Here is a 20,166-nt window from a genome sequence, read left to right on the forward strand (position 1 = left end):
AGTTTGGAGAAGAGAAGACTTTGGGGAGGGGGGTGGGAAATGGCAGCTCGCTTCAAGTATCTGAAGGGTTGTCCTGAAGAAGGCTTTCTGTTGACTCCAAAAGACAGAAGTAGGAACAATGGTTGGAAATTACAAATGTAGGCTTCCTTCTTTATGGAGGTCTTCAAGCTAAGGCTGGTGATTACTTGTTAGGTATTCTGAAAGCACAAGGGATACTCTCACAAACTTTGCATACAGCCAGGCTAAGAAGCTGAAAGCATAAAACCTCAGAGGAGTAAAAAACATAATAGCAGCTGGTTCAGTTCTGCCAGAACTCAGATCAATGGGAAGTTTGACCAGATTCAGTACTTTTTTTTTAAGCCAAGCTAGAGTCAAAACCAAGGAAACATCAACAGAGATTCTTAGTAACCTTTTATCCCTTTAACATTTGCTGCAGCAGTGGGATGTTAATAGCTTCAGATCAGTCATTGACATTGCTCCTGGAACTGCTGACAGATCCCCTATGCCTGCTGCAATGCAGATATCAGGAAGGCGTCTCTTGTCGCCGGTCACTTCACAATGTCAGTTTCCAGAGGAATATATCTTGGGTAAATTCTGAATAACATCTACAAATATTGGCTCGTCCCTCTGTTTTAAGCCAACCAGCAAAATCTGATATTTATTCCACCTCTATGCTGTCAGCCACATTAAGGAAGACAGAGAATCTAGTGACTACAAAAGAAAGGTAAGAATCTCATGGTCTGGAGCCACACATTATCCTATTACTGAAATTTCTATAATCTTAAAATGGAGAAAGGCCAGCAAGGTAGAAAACAGGTAACCAATAAAATAATGTTTCTATTACTGATGTCTAAAATCTACACCAATGGATCTGGGTGGGTACCCTTCCAGTGACCCATACTATAGCCCATCCATCCATGGTCATCCTTTGGGATCCTTGTCCTTATCTTCCCTTAAGTTAACCACAGAAGATAAATCCAATGTGCTGGGGGCTTTCCCAGAATTCTTTCAAGATGGATGATGCCAGTGGATCCTCATGTGTGCTGTCCTTCAGTCATCAGTTATCTCTCTCTCCCTCAGTATGTGACTGGTCTTTCACTTTTTCTTCACCCTTTTCTTATATAATTTCTTGTTCATATTCTGCAGCCTACACAAACCCACCATGTGTTTCTCCACCATCTTAAGGGGGACCTTCAACTTTAATTCTTCAGAGACTGCAATATTTCATGACCTACAGTGATATAACATCAGGGAATTCTATTGCTTCTAAAAAGATGGGTCTTGGGGCAGCTAGGTGGCACAGTGAGTAGAGTGCCGGCTCTGGAGTCAGGAGGACCTGAGTTTGGATTTGGCCTCAGACACTTAACAGAAAAAAAAGAACAAAAAGAAAGCTAGCTGTGTGACCTGGGGCAAGTTACTTAACCCCAATTGCCCTCCAAAAAAAAAGGCAAAAAATAAAATAAAATAAAAATAAAAAGATGGGTCTTTGTTTCAGGAAGAAGCCTGAGGTCATCTGTGCAATTTCCCAAGGGGAATCTAAAGTACTATCTTTTTCCTCTTCAATTCTGAGCCTAGCTCACTGTCCATTTAAAGTATACCAAAGTATACTTTAGCTCTCTGGGGCATATATCATTATCTGGACAATAAGCATTCTTTACCCACTTGGTTTTTCCTATATGAAGAATGAAGCATTCTACTTTTCATTGCCTGTGGATGCCACCTATTCATTCCTGGAATCATCAGGATAAGTGAGCCTGTTGGACCTGGACAGTACAGAGTTGGATGATATTAACACTGTGCCTGGGGCCTTGAAGCTTTTTTAACAAAAGCTTCCCTAACACCTGGTGCCCTCATAAGTGTGGCTTCCCCTCCTCTTAAAAAGCCCTTCCACTTCTTAAATAAAAGTACCTGCTATTCTAGTTACAAGAACTCATAGACTCAATGCTCAAGTCCAGTCAGGACACATTTGGGTAGTTCCTGGAACAGGGTGTAGGGTGGCAGCACATGCAGACAAGGTCCATATGACACCCTTCCTACCCCTTGCACACACACAATTTAGGTACTGTATTTGGGTCAATGCTGCTACAACTGGAGCAAGAGACCTTTGACCTGACTACCCATATCTTCTAACTTTTTTTTTGAATGGGGGAGGGCAGGGCAATTGGGGTTAAGTGACTTGCCCAAAGTCACACGGCTAGTAAGTGTGAAGTGTCTGAGGCCAAATTTGAACTCAGGTGCTCCTGGCTCCAGGGCCAGTGCTCTATTCACTTCGCCACCTAGCCGCCCCTCCATTTCTTCTAACTTACTCTCTAGCTGCTACTGAATGACTTAACCAATTTAATCCTTCTCTTCCCTAACCCTGAATCCTAGATGCTGCCCCTCAAAAATCTGCTAAACTGACCCTACTTCTGAAAGAGGTGGTGAAGACTTCCAGTTTTTTAGCTGATCAGCTTCTTTAAGTGAAAAGACCTGTTTCCGGTGGTATCCGTTAGGTTTTCCATTTAGGAAATTTATGATCTTCTTGAGGAGTTCTTTATTAGGTTATAGGGGCCAGGGATTATATTCTGCAAACTGTACTAAACAAATGGCTTTGTCTTCATCTTTGTGGCTCTGAATTGAAAGGCGGGGGCAAGTTTGTGGAGGAGGACATGCCCCCCATCTTTTTTCTTACACAGGTCTGGACCATGTCATTTTCCTGTTCACAAAGCTCAAAGTATTCCTTATTATTTCTAGGACAAGATACATACTCACTTCTTTGTCATTTAAAGACTTTCTCAACCTGGCTCCAACCTACCTTTCTAAATTGCTGTCACATTACTCCCTAGTATGACTCCAAACTTCCCTAGCATTCTGTTTTCCCAATCCTACCGTATGCCCCCTTCATGTCTGAAATGAAACGAACTCTCTCTTCATCTCTTGGAATTCCTAGAGAATCTCTCTCTCTCTCTCTTTCTCTCTCCCTTCCCTCTCCTATTATCTCCCATGGGTTTATTACCATCCATATGCAGATGACTCCTAGATCTATATATCTAGGTTTGGTCAGTCTCCTGAGCACCAGGACCACATTACCAATTGTCTATTCAATCTTTTTAACTGGATATCCTGTAGACATCACAAACTCAACATATCCAAAACAGATCCCTGTATGTCAGGTGGATTCCCAGGATCCATGGCCATAAACAATCTACTAGTTCCAGGATCATGGGTTTTGAACAATCTCACTGTGTTTGTGCAGTGAGATATAAGGCTGTATAACATAAACATTTGAATGAAGTTGCAAACAGCACACTTTGCATGCTCTGTGCTAAGTCACCATGACATTGCTAAAGTTAATGTAAACTTGTGAGGCTACTGCTGGCAAACTGCCTTCTTTATCTGTTACTCTATAAATCAAGTGAGTACTGGTCAGTAAGTAGGGAATGTAAGTGCTGTACTTGTCTCGACCCACCCCCATGGAGGCTTAGGGGGATTGTGAACATGTGTGCTTGTCTACTAGCCCCCATCAAGCCTTAGGAGATCCTGTAGGAGCTGGAGTCGGTGTTCCTTTTATTCTCACCCACCCCTGAGAGAAGAGTAATTAGGGGAGGTTATAGGAGTTGGTACTCCCATTATCAGCAACACCCTTGAGAGGAATAAAGAAATTAACCTTTATCATGTCTCCGCTGCTGTCCTTCTGGCTTCCCTGATGAAAAGTGAACCTGCTAGAGAGGCTGGAGTCCAAAAGCTCCTGTCTTGCAATCCCCTTCTCACTTTCTCTATTTCTGCTGAAGGGACCACCATCCTTATAGTTAGCCCATACACAACCTCAACCATCCTCAACTGCTTCCTCTTCCACACAGTTCGATCATTTGTCAAGTCCCACCAATTTCACCTTCACACCATCTCTCTCATCAATCTCCTTCTCTCTATTCACACAGCCACCACTCTACTTCAAGCCATCATCACCTCCTACCCAAAGTACTGCAAGAGCCTCCTAATTCATCTCTTTGCCTCTAGTCTTTCCCCTCTCCATGACATTCTTTGCACAGCAACCAAAGCAATATTCCTAAAATATGAGTCTGATTACATCACTCTCCTTGTCAGCAAACTCCAAAGGCTCCCTATTATCCCTGCTTAGCATTTAAAGTGCTTCACAACAGGGCTCCACCTTATCCTTCCAGACACATCATACCTTACCTCCCTTCTTGTGCTCTAGAGGTCATCAAACTGTTCTGTTTTCTATTTGTCACACACAGAATGGCCTTGCACGTCCAGTCCCCATGCCTCTGCTCAGGCAACACCTGCCTGGAACGCACCCCCTCCTCACTTCTGCCTCTTAGGATTCCTAGTTTCCTTCAAAGTTCAACTCAGGTGTCAAGTCTGACATGTGATCTTAACTGATCCCCAAGTGCCCAGCCCCTTGAAATTATCGTGCCTTACGATGCATACACCTTGAATGTACTCATTTACATGTGCACATACTATCTCTCCTGATAAAATCTATGTTCCTTGAGGGCAGGAACTGTTTTAATTTTGTCTCTGTATTACTAACACCTTGCACAGTGCCAGGCACATAGGAAGCAAATAATAAATGCTTGCTGACTGATTAATATCCACAGTTGTTAATGCTGTCCTCCATTGGTCCAGATCAGTGTGTGTGTGTGTGTGTGTGTGTGTGTGTGTGTGTGTGTACGCATTGCTTTTTGGAGGGCAGTTGGGGTTAAGTGACTTGCCCAAGGTCACACGACTAGTTTTTGTGTTAAGTGTCTGAGGCCGGTGCTCTATTTACTGTGCCACCTAGCCACCCCCTGCATATATTTATATTAACTTGAATTTCTCTTTGAATTCCCAGGGCCTAGTCCAAGGACCTTGCCCACAGAAGGCACTTAATAAAGGCTTGATGAATTGTACCCAAATATTAATCTAATTTAGAAGGCTCTGAGGCCTGATACAAACACCATAATGTTCATAATCAGTCAGTCAGACAACAAACATTTATTAAATGCTCACAATATGCCATGCAACATACTAAGCCCTGGAGAGCATCCAGAGAACTCACCATTCATACAGAATCCCTCTTAGACATGTTGTCAGTCCAGGGCCTCCTCTATCACCAGGGAGAATGACTTAGATGAGCTATATACCCTCATTTTATGCCTTGCTAGATATTAGTAAGTAGGGGGTCACTGAACAAAGTTCTTGCTGTTATCAAGTCTCCCATTTCTTACTCTTGAAACATATTTTTCACTATCCTTCCCCACCTCTACCTTTACAATGAACTCACAGAGCATCAAACTATATGTTGATTTAATCTGGAGGATCTTATCACACTCTTTTTTTTTTGGAGGGCAATTGGGGTTAAGTGACTTTCCCAAGGTCACATGGCCAGTTTTTGTGTTAAGTGTCTGAGGCCTGATTTGAACTCAGGTCCTCCTGACTCCAGGGTCAGTGCTCTATTCACTGCGCCACCTAACTGCCCCTTATCACATTTTTTATTGAATTTCTTTATCCTTTGCAACTGATAACAGTACATCAGTTGCCATTAGTTTCATGGTAATCTATTGACAAATGCCATAAAAACTAAAAATGTTGCATGAAATAATGGGGTTTCTTCTGGAATGTACAATAAATCCAACTCTACTTATTTGTCCTTCTAAGAAAACCAGGCCATTTAATATTTTCCTCTGTCCCATGGGCTGTATGCTGTTGTTGTTCAGTCATGTCTTGCTCTCTGTGGCCCCATTTGGGTCACTGGAGTGGTCTGCCACTTCCTTCTCTGGCGCATTTTACAGATAATGAAAACTGTGGCAAAAGGGGTTAACTGATGTACCCAGGATCACACACAGCTAGTACGTGTCTGAGGCCAGTGTGAACTTAGGTCTTCCTGACTCCGGGCTCATCACTCTACTCACTGAGTCACCTAGCTGCCCCTCTCATGGGCTGCCATGACTGTTGCTGGGAACATCCCCATGTTGGCATGGTAGAGATCACCAGTGCTTACAACTCTCCACTAGCAAAGCCTTCGAGAATGCAGTGTTGCCTCCAAGCAAGGATTACACCTCTACTATTATAGGACGACAAATTCTTTACAATTTACAAAGCACTTTCACAAGTTGTCTGATTCCCCACCTCAGTTCTGTGATTTGGGCAGGGCAAGTATCTTACAAATGAGGAAAGGAAAGCATTGGGGGTAAGTAAATGGTAGGACATAAAAACCCAAATCCAGTCAGGTCCAAGGGTCTGTTCTTTTTTTTCCCCTCATGCCACTCAAAGGAAAACACATGTGAAAATGTCATCCATCTTCAACCAAATCTGAAACAGATTATTTTAAGGGAGGAGAAAACAACCACATGGGTTACTTACCCAGCATCAGAACTGTTCCCACAAAGTAAAGGATCTAGCATGCCAGGTATGGTGTAAAAATTGGCTAAAAATTTGAAATGAAGAGAATGAATTAGACATATTTAGATAAATAAGCATCTTATCTTCAGCAAAAATATATTTTGCCCCAAATATTTTCAGTCCTTATAAGTTTAACTCTTTCCTGTTAACAATGAAATGATATGGGGCAGCTAGGTGGCGCAATGAGTAAGAGTGCCGGCCCCGGAGTTGGGAGGACCTGGGATCGGTTCCAGCCTCAGATACTTAACACCCACACAAAAAAACTGGCTGTGTAACCTTGGGCAAGTTACTTAATCCCAACTGCTTTAAAAAAAAAACAATGAAATGATAATTTCTTTCCACTATGGATTTACCTGCATATGACATGTACTGATAAGTCTTTGCTTAAAGATTCTTGAGATCATGAAGTACTTCTCAAACTAACTTGGCACAACACACTACTGACTCTGAAATACACAGACATACTACATAAATGACAGTCCATGGTACTTCAAAATATATGCACTGTCCCCAGGATAAAAAGACATTGAGGAAATTTTTTTAACAACATAGAAGAACTTAAGACTATTTTCATATAGGAAAAACTGCCACAGATAAGTATTTCTGTAACTATATCTTGATCTATAATTTAACACAATATCCTTTCAGAATGAGGAATATCATTAGGATTGAAATTTTCTCATGGAACCCTTATTCATACTATGCAATATGGTAGGGTTCTATAGAACCTAGTTTGGGAATGTTGAAATACACATGTATATATGCACATACATACACGTGTGTGTATTTTTATCACCATCACCCTACCCCCATCAACATCCCAAATCTAGGCCATAGTCACAGTGGAACACAAATATATTTTCTGAATTCAACTGTTTTCTGTTCCTCCATCCCTGTTCTAGTACTAGGCATCTCCGCAGACTACTAATCACAGATGTACCTTGCTCTGGAAGAGGAGTTACTCTTTCCCTAATATTCCCTTTGAGTATCCTTCCTATAACTTTCTTTTTCTTTGTCTTTTTTTTTTTTTGCTTTTTGGAGGGGGGAAGGCAGAGCAATTGGGGTTAAATGACTTGCCCAAGGTCACACGGTTAGTAAGTGTGTCAAGTGTCTGAGGTCACTTTTGAACTCAGGTCCTCCTGACTTCAGGGCCAGTACTGTATTCACTGCGCCACATAGCTGCCCCCTATCACTTTCTTACGGATATGCAACTCTACCTAGACTTCCAAAAGAAGAGGCTAAGATAGGGACAAGGAAGGAAAGAAACAAGCATTTATTAAGCACCTACTATATGCCAAACATCATACTAAGCGAATTATAATTACTCTCTCATCTGATCTACAATAGCCCTAGGATGTGGATGCTATTATCTCCATTTTACAGATGAGGAAGCTGAGGCAAACAGAGGTTAAGTGACTTGCTCAAGGTCACACAACAGCAAGTGAGCAAGGCTGGATTGGAACTCAGGTCTTCCTGACTTTTCAGGCCTATTACTCTATCCCCTGTTCTACCCAACGGCCTCTATCACTAACTCTTCCCTTTATTTATAAATCTGCTTTCCTAGTTCTCTTGAATACAGCATGTTAAACAATGGTCAATAGCACTGCCCTGCTATCAACATGATCAAACAGCACTTTCAGTCCAAAGTCTAGCTGGAAGTGAGATTAATTAATTTTCTTAACTCAACATGGGTTCTTTCTAAATTAGTCTCTCTTAAATGATCTCCCTTTAATGAAGAGGCCATGAAGCTCCCCTCTCTGGAAAAACACTCTCAAAGCATGATTGTTCCTCAGGAACATTCCTTCCTCAGCAGTTGCATGGAAGGGTAACTCCCTTGCTCTCTGGCCATTGAAGACCTCTCACCAATAAAATCTGCAACACTTCTAACATGACGCTTTAAAGTTCACAAAAACCTTCACAGCACTTCAATGAGGTAGGTAGAAAGTAGATGAACTACAACAGGTAAAAGATGACAGGGAAGGAGGGCAGATGAGAGAAGATTACACTAATCATACTTAGAGCTAGGAGAAAAAAAACTCTCAGGGCAACTCTTCTTCAAGGGAAAACGTAAGGCCTCTTTCTTTGAATATTTTAAAGGGGAAAAGCCAAGACAATGACTATTCTGATAAAGTTTGAGTGCTATCTGGCTCTTAAGGAGATGACTTGGATGACCTTCCCAGGTCATCTCTAACAGCTGTGAACAGATTACTGAACAGACATTCCTATAACTTATCAAGGCTATCCTCTGCTGCTTCCTTCTCAAGAACAAAACAAAAAACAAATGAAACATTTTACTGGTGCCATTGGTCTTTACATAAAAATCCACCCCCTTCAGATTGAATCTTCCCTTTTCACAAAGAAAACAATTAAGTAAGAACATCTGATAGCAAAGACATCTGAATACACATACGCTCACACATGCACACACACACACACACACACACACACACGAGAGTCTTATCTCAGTTGTCTCCTGCTTCTTTGCTGTGAGGAATCACATATTAATCACAAATTAATTAATTAGTGCTTGACTTCCTTCTAGTTTTTTGTTTTTTAAATAATTTACATTTGTTGTAGTCCGATGCTGTCCTTCTTGGAATATTCACGTTCCAAGCCCAGTACAGATTTTCTGACCATGCAAGCCAGGAAAAACTGTGTCCTTCCTACAAAGAGGGGAATACCTACTTTTGTTGTTGATATACTCTTCCCAGTCAAAGCCTTTGGTGCCATTTTCAAGGAAACTCTCATTGAAATTGATGGGCCACACAACACACTTGTTCCGCAGGTTGCCCATGAACAACTGTAGTCCAATCAAGGCAAAGACACTCAGACAGAATACAGTTAAGATCATCACATCAGACAGCTTCTTGACTGACTGAATAAGGGCTCCTACGATGGTCTTCAGACCTGAGGAGAGAGAAACATCAAAATCAGACTAACTCTCTGGCCCTCCCAACCTCCCAGCCTCCCTTCCAGTCTTCTCCAGTACTGAGCCAGGCCTACCCTTTAACCAACAGCAACTCATTTTGTATAGCAGTAATGGAGAGGCATGAGTCTTTATGCTTCAAAATATGACATCACTAGCAAACTTGGGAACAGGAGCAGGAGAGGATGTTTTATTTTAAGCTCAACAATATTTAGAGAAAAAAAAATTGTCACCACTGCTAACCCAGGGCCCCTTTGTAATTAGAAACACTCTTTTCTCTTTACTTTATGGGGAAACCCAAGATAGAATAGAAGCTATAGGGAAGATAAGGTGCTAATAATACATGACGGCTTTCCCAAGAGTTCCCAAACTCCCACGCTAGCTGCAGGACTGGGTCCATAATAACAAAGATAAGGACAGCAACAACGATAATTCGCATTTCTGTAGCGATGAGAAGTCTTCAGAGTACTTCCAACGATTAACTCATTATGTCCCGTCCCCACAACAATGCTGAGAGATGAGTATTATTATAATCTCCATCTCACAGTGGAGGAAATGCAGGCCACATTAGAGCCCAAGCACTACCTCACCTAGCCGACTCCAACCATGATCCAATCCTTGTGTTACATTTGCTCTTAAAGGCAATTTCTCTTTCTGCTATTTCCTTTCTCTTTTGAAAGCATGCCCTGACTTCCCTAGCTGACCTTTTCTGTAACCTAAAAATAAAAAATAATGCCAATAATCACTTAAATTGCAGATTTAGGATCAAACCATGGTTCGAATTTGAAACCGCAGTTGAACTGCCCAAATAAGGCCCAATGAAAATAGGTCTGCAGTCACACATTAATCTTTGGGGCATGTTTAACAGCAACACGGAGTAAATTCCAGCATTAAAATACAAGGTGGTGGAGAGACTTATATAGACTGATGCTGAGTGAGGAGAGCAGAACCAGGAGAACTTTGTACACAATTACAGACACATGGTATCTGTGACGACTAACTGGGCTCCTCCCAGCAATGCAAGATTAGGAGACAACCCCAAAAGACTCATGATGGAAAGGGCTATCCATATCCAGAGAAAGAACTACAGTCTGAATGGAGAATGAAGCAAACTGCCTGCTCTCTCTCTTTTGTGCTTAGTTTAGTTTTGCTTCTTCTTTCTCGTTGTTCACTTTACTGGTTATAATTCTTCTTTACAACTAGACTAATGTTTAGTGTGAAGGTATTTGTAGAACCTGTACTGGATTGCATGCCACCATGGGGGGGGGGGGAGGAGAGGGAGGAGGAGAAAATTTGAAACTCAAGGGATTGTGGAACTGAATGTTGTAAACTAAAAGTAAATAAAAAAAATTTTTTTAAATAGAAAGTGGGCTGAAAGGGGCAGGGAGGGGGATGGGAAATGAGCCTAGATACACAGCCCCTACTCCACATCTACCTTAAGATGATTAGACTAAGAATTAAGAGACCTCAGTTCCTAATCTCTGCTTGGCCGGTGTGATGCTAATCAAGTTTATATATATATATAACTTCTTGGTACAGTACATAAGAGCTCTCTGTTTATAAGAATATGGTGAAAATAAAGATGATGCATATGAAGCAATGATAAGCTATTTTAATTAAACATTTTAGTTTGAAGATACTACTGCTATTGTGGGTGGAACTGAGTGATACATTACCCCCTCCATAAACGCTATCTATGGCTCACCAGTGCTAGTCTGCTAGCTGTTCCTTGCCCAGGACACTCCCATCTCCCGCCTCCATGCCTCTGTACTGTCTGTCCCCCATGCCTGGAATGTTCTCCCTCATTTTCTTGGCTTCTTTGAAACTCAGCTTCAATGCCATCGTCCATAGGAGGACCACCCTCTTCTCCCCAAGTCCTTGAGTTTTCCTCTCTAAGGTTACCCTCCTACTCTATCTACCTTGCATGGCACCTTATTGGATGTGGTTTTTCTATGGCCCCTCCCCCACCTCAGTACATAAGCTCCTCGATGGGGGGGATGCGACATTTGTTCTTTTGCCTTTCTTTTCACCCTCAGTGCCTGCTACAGTAACTGGCACACTGTGAGCACTTAAAATAAGCTTTCTGGTCGTTGACTGACTTTTCCTATGTCTTTCTTTGCATTTGGATAGCTGAAATCTAAAGGAGGCTGATGGGAAGGTATCTATTCATCAAAAGTTTTAGTATCATGGCAATTATGATCAATACTCTCTCTTCTATGTTGCTGTTATTGTTCAGCTGTGACCGATGCTTCCTAACCTCATTTTGGGGTTTTCTTGGAAAAAATACTGGAGTGGTTTGTCATGTCCATCTTCACCTTTCCTCTATGCTCAATACTTATGTCATGGCAAATCCAAAGATAAAGAGAGAGGCAGACACGAAACTCTTCCCCTCGAGAATACCCTACAAATTGAGTTCTGGACGAATAGGAGAGGCGTCACAGCCACAGACACCCTTAATCCTTCTAGCAAAGAATACTTACTCTTGAGACAGAGGACCCTGTGCTCAGCTCTCACCCCTGACATGTTAGGCATTTCATTTTAATTTCCCTGGGTCTTTAGTTTCTTCATCTATAAAATGAAGGGGTTGGCCTAGATGGCCTCTGAGGTCCCTTCCAACTATAGAGCTATAGTCCTATTAAGATTGGGTAGAGTCTTTCCTATTCTCCCCCTTGTGGATTCAGTGATGATCTCTATGAATGATTCTACCTACTTATCAAGCCCTAACCTCTCTCCTAGACTCCAATGTGGCATTACCAACGACCTCTAGGACATTGCAGACTCAGCACGAAAGCCTGCACTGTTCAGACCAAAACTGAACTGATTCTATTTCAGCCCAACCTCCCTCGTCCCAAACGATTACCGCCAAGGGCAGCACCATCCTCCCAGGCTTACAACCTCACCACCTTCCTTCATTCCTCATTTGTATTCACTTCACACAACCAATCTGTTGCCAAGTCTCGTCGTGTCAGTGCTCATACCATCCTTGGCATACGTCCCCTCCTTCTCTCCACTCATACTGGCTCTTCTATAATACTGCAACTGCTTCCTGGTTGATTTCCCTGATTAAAGTCTCTCTCTGACTCTACCCCATCCTGTACTCAGCTACTAAATAAAGTACATACAGGTCTGCTCTCTCAGCTGCCCAACCCCCCAGTAAGCTCACATGGCTCCCTAGTACCTCCTGGATAAAAGATTAAGGCCTCCATTTGGCTTACAAAGAAAGCCCTTCACAACTTGAGTGCTTCCTACCTTGCCAGTCTTCTCATACTTACTTCCCTTCACATACAACGTGATTCCATGCCATTGGCCTTCTTCTTTTTCCTGTCTCCATGTCTCTGTACTGGCTGTCCTCCTTGTTGGGAACGTTTCTCCCTCTTCAGCTGCCTCTTCACTTTTCTGGCCTCCTTCAAGACTGAGCTCAAGTCATATCTTATACAAGAGGCCTTTCCTAGACTCCCTCTTTATCCCTATCCCCTCCCCTAGTACCTCCCTCTGTGAAAACTTAGACATACATAGTTGTCTGCAAGTTGTCTCCCTTATTAGAATGTGAGCTCCTTGGGGGCAGAGAATGTATTTCTGTCTTTCCTTGTATCCTCAGTACTTAGAATTTAATAAGTATTTAATAAATGCTTGTGGACTGACTGAAAAATACAGCTTTTCAGCTTCCTTACATTTGGGCCTATTGATAGATTTTAGAAGAGGAGGAAAACTTCAAATGATAAGATGCCCTAAAGCACATGGCTGTAAACAGACATGATTTTGAAGGGCAGATTAGTTCTATATTCTCGTATTGTAGAACTGTAGGGGCACAAAGAACATTTTGTTATTTATGGGAGAGTTCTACTGTTCTCCCATAAATAACCTACAAACTGACAAATGGTTTCCTAGAAAAGTCCAGTCCCAAATTCTTTCCTCTGGAGAGCTGCTTGGTAAACTAAGAAGTTGTCATGCCATCATAGGACTTGCCTAGAGACCTAAGAAACAAACCATTCCATCATGACTCCTACAGTCTGACTTCTTTGCTATGGGCCGGGCAGTATTGAAGAAATAACAACAGAGTGTAATGCCATTTCTGTCACTAATTAGCTATGTGACTTTTGGCAATTAACCTTGTTGAGACTTAGTTACTTCAACTGCAAAATGGAGACAAAAATATATGCTTCAGAGGGCTATTTCTGGAGATCAAATGAGATAACAGATGGAAAAATGCATTAAACAATTTTAGGCACTATATAACTATAAGGAATTGTTTCTAACTATTCTATCTGGTTCCAAATCCTGGCATCAGGATTTTCAGGGTGAGAAAAGTTTGAAAACCCCACTTAAGCAGTACAACCCTACCACTAACCCTACTCATCCCATGAAAGCTCCAGGAGTATAGACTGTGTTTCAGTGATCTCCCCTCAGTGTTGATCACTGTGTACTGTTCATTAGAGGCATTTAACTAACATTTACTCCCTGAGTGAACCTTGGAATTCCTCAATCATATGACTAAATGTGCTCTAATATCCCTGTCCTATGAGGGCCTCCAAGGTCACTCTGGGGCAGCCATGTAAATGGCACCCCCTTGTTCTTGGCAGTGATTAGAGACTTCCCACACACTTCCCTATCCCCACAGGAGCTCCTGAATTTGCCAGCAGGAGAGGGGCCAACAGCCCTCTCCCTGAATCTCTCATGGCAAAATAAAATAAAAAATCACTCCCCAAGAGGAAAAAAAAACTGTTAAACTTGATTTAGAATATACCAATAGAAAGAATAACAAATGCTTCCTAAGGAAGTCAGAATCCCTTTCAGAGTCAGGGGTCCTGATTAGAGAGGCATATTTAAGAAAGATATAAGGGAAACTGAAAATACAGGAGTACAATTAAAAAGTCACATCAGAACTCACTAAGTCCTTCTGACTGTAGGTCAAAGGCCAATGGAATTATTCAATATAAGTCTAACAGTCAGTAATCATTTATTGAGTGGTTACTATGTGCCAGGTGCTATGCTAAGCTCTAGGGATACAAAGAAAGGGAAAGAATCCTGTCTTTAAGAAGCCCACAATTTTAAAAGAGGAAATATATAAAGAAGAAAAAGCTAAGGTGAAGCTTAGTTAATGGCACTATTTTATATGTTATCTTTTCTCCATCTTTACCAAAGAAAGAACAGGGATTTGCTGAAACCATAGAATGAGGGATTTAGAAAGGTTAGAAGGAAGGTATGGGACAGTGGGTAGAGGTCTATAAACATAGGAGAGATTCTCTTTAGTTTGGGAGGTTCTGTTTGAAGATGGCGGCTAAACTAGCTGCCCTAAAAGGCATCTTTGAGCCCCAAGACATGACATATGGTACCCTTGCCCCAAGGACAGATGGGGAGGTAGCAGTTATTAAGAGTGTGGATGCTGAAAGGTGGAAGCTCCTTTATGAAATGATCCTAAAGGACAGGAAAGACTTCATTCCAGTAGGCAGGGTTAAGGTAGGACATTAATTCAGTTCTGGAGTTCTACTAAAGTTATCTGGCTATGACTCATCTTCACTTTCAGAATGATAAAAAATACAGGAATGGGTTGCAAAGGGAGCTGAAAAGTCTTTATCCCTAGAATTCTTTTATGAAGATAATGGTACCAGATGATTTTTTGAAATTCCTCTTCCACTTCTATCTTGTGACCTTATGAATGACCTATGAGCTATTTATTAGTATTAATAAAACAGTATGGTACCCAAAAAGTGTGCTGAATCAATACCAATTACTTTGGGAAAGGAAACGTCATTGTACTTTGATTAACTCCACTATTATTTTTCTAAAATTGTTCTAGAAGAAAGGGAACTAGAAATTCTTTGGGCACAATCCTTTTTTGGGATTTCAGAAAATTCCCAAACTCACATTCTTAGAATCATGCCCTACTATGAATGAACCTCTAAGACAATGATTTCTGTTAATTTAATTTCCTCTATCTCACTGACTAGATATGTGTCATGATAGGCCAAAAAAAAAAAAAATGAAAACTCACCACATGTTTTCTTTTGAACCTGAAATAATCTCTGAGGTTAGAGTGATTTTGGCTTTCATCTAGTTTAAAATGAAAATAACACAGAAATCATGACCATGGCCTTACAGTCATATTACTCCCATATTTCATTTGAGGAAATTGAAGCAAAGAGAGATTAAGTGATTTGCCTAGGGTCATACAGCTAGTAAGTGTCCTAGGGTGGATACAATTCAGGTCTTCCTGACTACAGGCTCAATGCTCTATCCACTGTGCCATTAAGATAAAGAATAATTTGAAAGTTAAAATGCAAGCACCTGGCTGTAGTGAAATGGGCCTAGAATGGAGCACAGGATTCATTTGAAATGAATTTAAAATGATGATTAAATCTCAACTGTTCAAACTTCTTGCCAAATGACAAACTTATTATGATTTAGTAAAAGATCCCTCACTGATAGTCAAAGGTTTCATTCTGGTTCCATCAATCACCCTCACTTATCAGTCCTTTCCATGCCACCAATTTTAAATAGAAACAACCACGTCCCCAAAGGTATAAGTGACTTCCCCAAGGCCCAACCACTACTGTTCTTCTCACAGAATCCCAGTTCTGTAACACCTTTTCCAGGGCAGTGTGATCTTCTATGAAAGTGCTGGAAGGAGAATGACAAGCAGGTTTCCCAAGTAGGAGTTTTACCAGGGTAAAAACCAACCCAAGCAGGGCATATGATTATTCCATGCTTACGAACCTACTTCTTCAATGGCTACTGAGATCACAGCTAATATAGAAGAACTCCTAAAAAACTGCTGGAACTAACCCAACTTCACATATGCATTTTATGCTAGTAGTTTAGACACCTCCCCCCTGCCCCTAGAAATTATAAAATTATAAAATCTCCTTCACTGAATCAGAAGAATTGAAAAAAAGTCCATCTTTAGGTACAACACTGTCTTGTGGCAGTAAATATAAAAGAAATCCGGTAAAATCACTGATGGGATTTTCAGCCAGCTCTCTTCCATCTCCCCACCAGCTTTTCCTCACCAGTCTTTGCTCATTCTCTCTTTTTACTATCCTTCAGACTCACCCTATCTTTCTTCCATCTCTCTTTCCACTTGCACTGAAGTGCATCTCCCAGAACTTACCTTGGCTTTTTATAGTCCCTATTGCCCTTTTTCATGGGGAATTTTGTAAGTGAACCCTAAACATGTATGGCTATGACTACGTTCTCTTATTTCAGTGAAATGAGCAGTAATGGAATGAATGAAGAGGGTAGGGCTTAGTAAAATTAAGGTAGAATGGGTAAACATTTTCACCAACTCCAAGGTCCTTAAATTTGTCAACTGGACTGGATTAGATAATCTGCCTTAGTCTCTTTTATTCAACAATTTTATAAATGTAATAACAGTGCATATGGTCACATGAATAATAGTCATTGAGCAAAGGAAACAGTCAAAGCAATAGTCAATGAGCAAAGCCATAGAAAGCCTATCAGTTGCAAGCAATGGAATGATGGTTAATGTTGAAATACTCTAATTCCACAGGGATAAGAAGCAAATATCTTATTCCCAGAGAAGAGTTAGTTTTAAGGCAATTTTACACATATTCTAAGATCCAAGGGTTTCTCAAGTGCATGCTTTAAAAAAAAATCACGTATAGCAGTGGAAAGATCTACCAAGGTACCCTGGGCAATCCCCCAAGCCCCCACCCCAATCAGCCTGGATGGTGCAGCGGTTGGCAAGTAAAGTGAGAGCCCGACACCTAAAATGTGCAGAGAGAGCCACGTCAGAGACCTCCTGGCAGTCATGCATATTGCCAAGCGCACAACCAAATGTGTATGTGCCATTTCAGAATGCGGCAGATAGGAAAATGTAGGGGAATGAAGAAATGGGACCCCCCAAAAAGTGCTATTGGGTTTAAATGTTCTCACCTGGAATTACAGAGATAGTTTTCAAAGCTCGGAGAACCCTGAATGTTCTCAGCGCTGAGACATTGCCCAGGTCCACAAACTCTGTCACATATCTGCAGTAAGGGAGGTCACACACAAAAACAAATGACAAATACACACACCAAAATAAAAACCAAAACAACAAGCACAACAAAACAAAAAGTACAGTACGTCACAGCAGGGCCCTACCCCAACACCTAACACCAACCCCAGGCCGCCTTACCTGGGATTACTGAAATAGTTTTCAAAGCCCTCAGTACCCTGAAAGTGCGCAGAGCTGAAACATTGCCTAGGTTTACAAACTCTGTTATATACCTGCAGAATCAAACCAGAGGTGACTTGTAATGGTACCACCGGGCAAGGTATTGGGAACAGGGGGGAAGGAGGGGCTGATACTAGGATTTTATCTTTTGCATTCTTGGAAAGGAAAGAGGTTAAAAATGTAAACACAAGTTAAACCACATTAGGGAAGAAACATCCAGGAAGGGAAAGTCCAGAAATAAAAAGAACTTTGGAACTTCAGAGGAATGGAGGCAGCTAGGTTAGTAAGGCTTTCTCCTGGCACGAGCCCTGTGATTTTCTTATCAGAACTGTTTTGCTTTCTACTCTTTTCTTTCTAAAATGAATTTAAAAGGGAGACAGAAAGGAGCTGGATCTCTTGCAAACAACTGTAAAGCAAAGGGAGGGGGCAAAATTCAATTGTGTGGTTTCCTGCCAAAACAGGCTTAAAATATGAGTTCCACAGTGGACAACATTAAACATGTCTACATGTTTGCAAACCCTTTACCCAGGGACTGTGGACATGCCAACAGACAAAGGTCTGATCTATGACATATGAAAGCAGTACACAGGAAAACTCCAATCATGGTATAAGGGCACATGCTCATTTTATCACCCAGATGTACTTCATTTAAAAATTTTCATTTTAGCTACAGCATTTGTAGAGCACTTTAAGGTTAGCAAAGTGTTTCACACTATTATCTCATTTGATCCTCATAACAACTTTGGGAGGTAGGAGTGATTATTATTCTCATTTTTCAGATGGGGAAACTGAGGCAGACAGCAGTAAGTGATTTGCCCAGGGTCACACAGCTAGTGAGTATCTGAGGCCAGGTTTGAACTCAGGTCTTCCTGACTCCAGACCCAGCATTCTAACCACTGCGCCACCAGTTTCCTGGATATACATTGGCCATCTGTTTGGATTATGACAACATGGCTTGTATTACTGAAAATGAGGGCAAAGACACGAGTTAAAAATACAAGCCAGTGTACATTTTCAACAGGGGAAATACATTCATAACCTCAATGCAATGGAAATGCAGCCTTCCAGGCAGAGCTCTCAGTTCAATGGGTCTCATTCATCACTCCTTTTCTCACATTACAGCAGGAGCATATTACTCTACCCACATGAGTAACAGATACAATACCCCCTGTATGCCACCCTTCTTCCCCACCTCCCTCCCAATGCACACCCTAGGAAAATTAAAAGCTGGAAAGAAAAAATAAAAACCATTAAATATTCTCCATTGTCAGTTCAGTTTTTCAAGGAAATGCATTTTCAGTGATAAACCACTAAGTGCACCAGACACACAGGAATAAGGAATGCCATCGGTCATGAGTAAGAAATCTTCTAAGACCCTAAAACATGGCTAAAATAGTCAGTCCCCTTCATTCTGTTAGCAACAAAAAGTCTCTTCCTCCTTCAGGAAGTGATTGGTTTGAGATTTGTGGGTTAGGATCTTGCCTCTTAAAATCCCCAGCATCTCCTTCCTGGAAACATACATAACAAAACAGACTCAGGAAATTCGCCCCCACTCCCCCTTTCCCAGCCCCTCTACCCTCCTCCCCCACTTCCAGTCCCCTCTGGGTCCTCACCAAGCCCCCCTAGTGGTCAGGCAGGAAGGAGAAGAAAAGGAGTGGGGAGGCAGAGTGGAGTCTTCTTTGTTTGATCTGTCCAGACCACGACGTTCCATCTTCATTTGGGCAGAGTTACTGCATAGTCACTCACACATACACATACCCCCTCCACAATCATACACAAGAGGCACAATCATACTTAGAACAACAAAGTAAACAAGAAACTTACGCCATCATAATGACACTGAAATCTAACCAGTTCCATGGGTCCCGTAAAAATGTAAAGCCGTCTATGCAGAAACCTCTGGCGATAATTTTCACAAGTGATTCAAATGTATAAATCCCCGTGAACGTGTACCTGTCACAGAAACGAGTGGATTGAGGATAATGTGTTTTCTTTAAAGAACAGAAAAAGCCATAATTGGCCATTTCAATTAATATTCATATCACTTAATCCCTCCCACCCCCAAAAGATGAAAGAGTAACAGGCGAAAAGGAGACCTCTGATAGTATAACAAAATGTTCAAACCAAGAGCTGTATATATGCAAGGAAGCGCCTCCATGCTGCCCTCCAAGGAAGCTCCAAGTACGCGGTTCTGAACCTAGGAGAGGCAGCAGGCACCAAGGTACTCTGAACTTTGGGGTGGGAGGGAGGCCGGACAGGAAATCTAATTATATTTAGAAGAAAGTATAGGAGGAGACCCAATGTAATGCATGGTAAGAGCGGAGGGACAGACAGGGAGCCAAATGAAGGCCATAGGTAAGCACAGGGGTGGGAGTGGGGGTATAGTTTGCTAGATTTTATTTCCTTTTAGTTTAGTTTTTTTTCCCCCCTAAGGAGCTTAGAACATTGCTTGAATATCTTACTAATCATCACCTTTCCCTACAAAATAGTGAAGAGGTGGTAGCTACTTTCTTGGCCTTGAAGGAGAAATCAAGGTAGATAAGAAATAAGAAAGAAATCAGTTACTTACTCCACATTCTTCGACCAGTCTGGAGGGTTACTAAAAGTCATGAATACACAGTTGGTCAAAATAGTGCACATAATGATCATGCTAAATACTGTGGGAAGTAGTCAAGGGAGAATACAC

The 20,166-nt window shown here is 41.5% G+C and overlaps 1 protein-coding gene across 1 annotated transcript in view; it reads right to left on the reverse strand.

Annotated features, from left to right (window-relative positions):
- SCN8A (sodium voltage-gated channel alpha subunit 8) overlaps positions 1 to 20,166 on the reverse strand; it is a 222,046-nt gene that overhangs the window by 78,384 nt on the left and 123,496 nt on the right. The window contains exons 4-8 of the mRNA XM_069092525.1: positions 20,050 to 20,139; positions 19,305 to 19,433; positions 17,201 to 17,292; positions 9,067 to 9,288; positions 6,343 to 6,406 (exon numbers count right to left, since the gene is read on the reverse strand). Coding sequence (XP_068948626.1) covers positions 6,343 to 6,406; positions 9,067 to 9,288; positions 17,201 to 17,292; positions 19,305 to 19,433; positions 20,050 to 20,139 — 597 coding nt within the window. The remainder of the gene's footprint in view (positions 1 to 6,342; positions 6,407 to 9,066; positions 9,289 to 17,200; positions 17,293 to 19,304; positions 19,434 to 20,049; positions 20,140 to 20,166) is intronic.

This window comes from Petaurus breviceps, unplaced genomic scaffold, assembly GCF_028583685.1.
Source record: "Petaurus breviceps papuanus isolate PSGF00001 unplaced genomic scaffold, PetGlider_PUasm1.0 191, whole genome shotgun sequence".
In the NCBI taxonomy this organism is placed as follows: domain Eukaryota; kingdom Metazoa; phylum Chordata; class Mammalia; order Diprotodontia; family Petauridae; genus Petaurus; species Petaurus breviceps.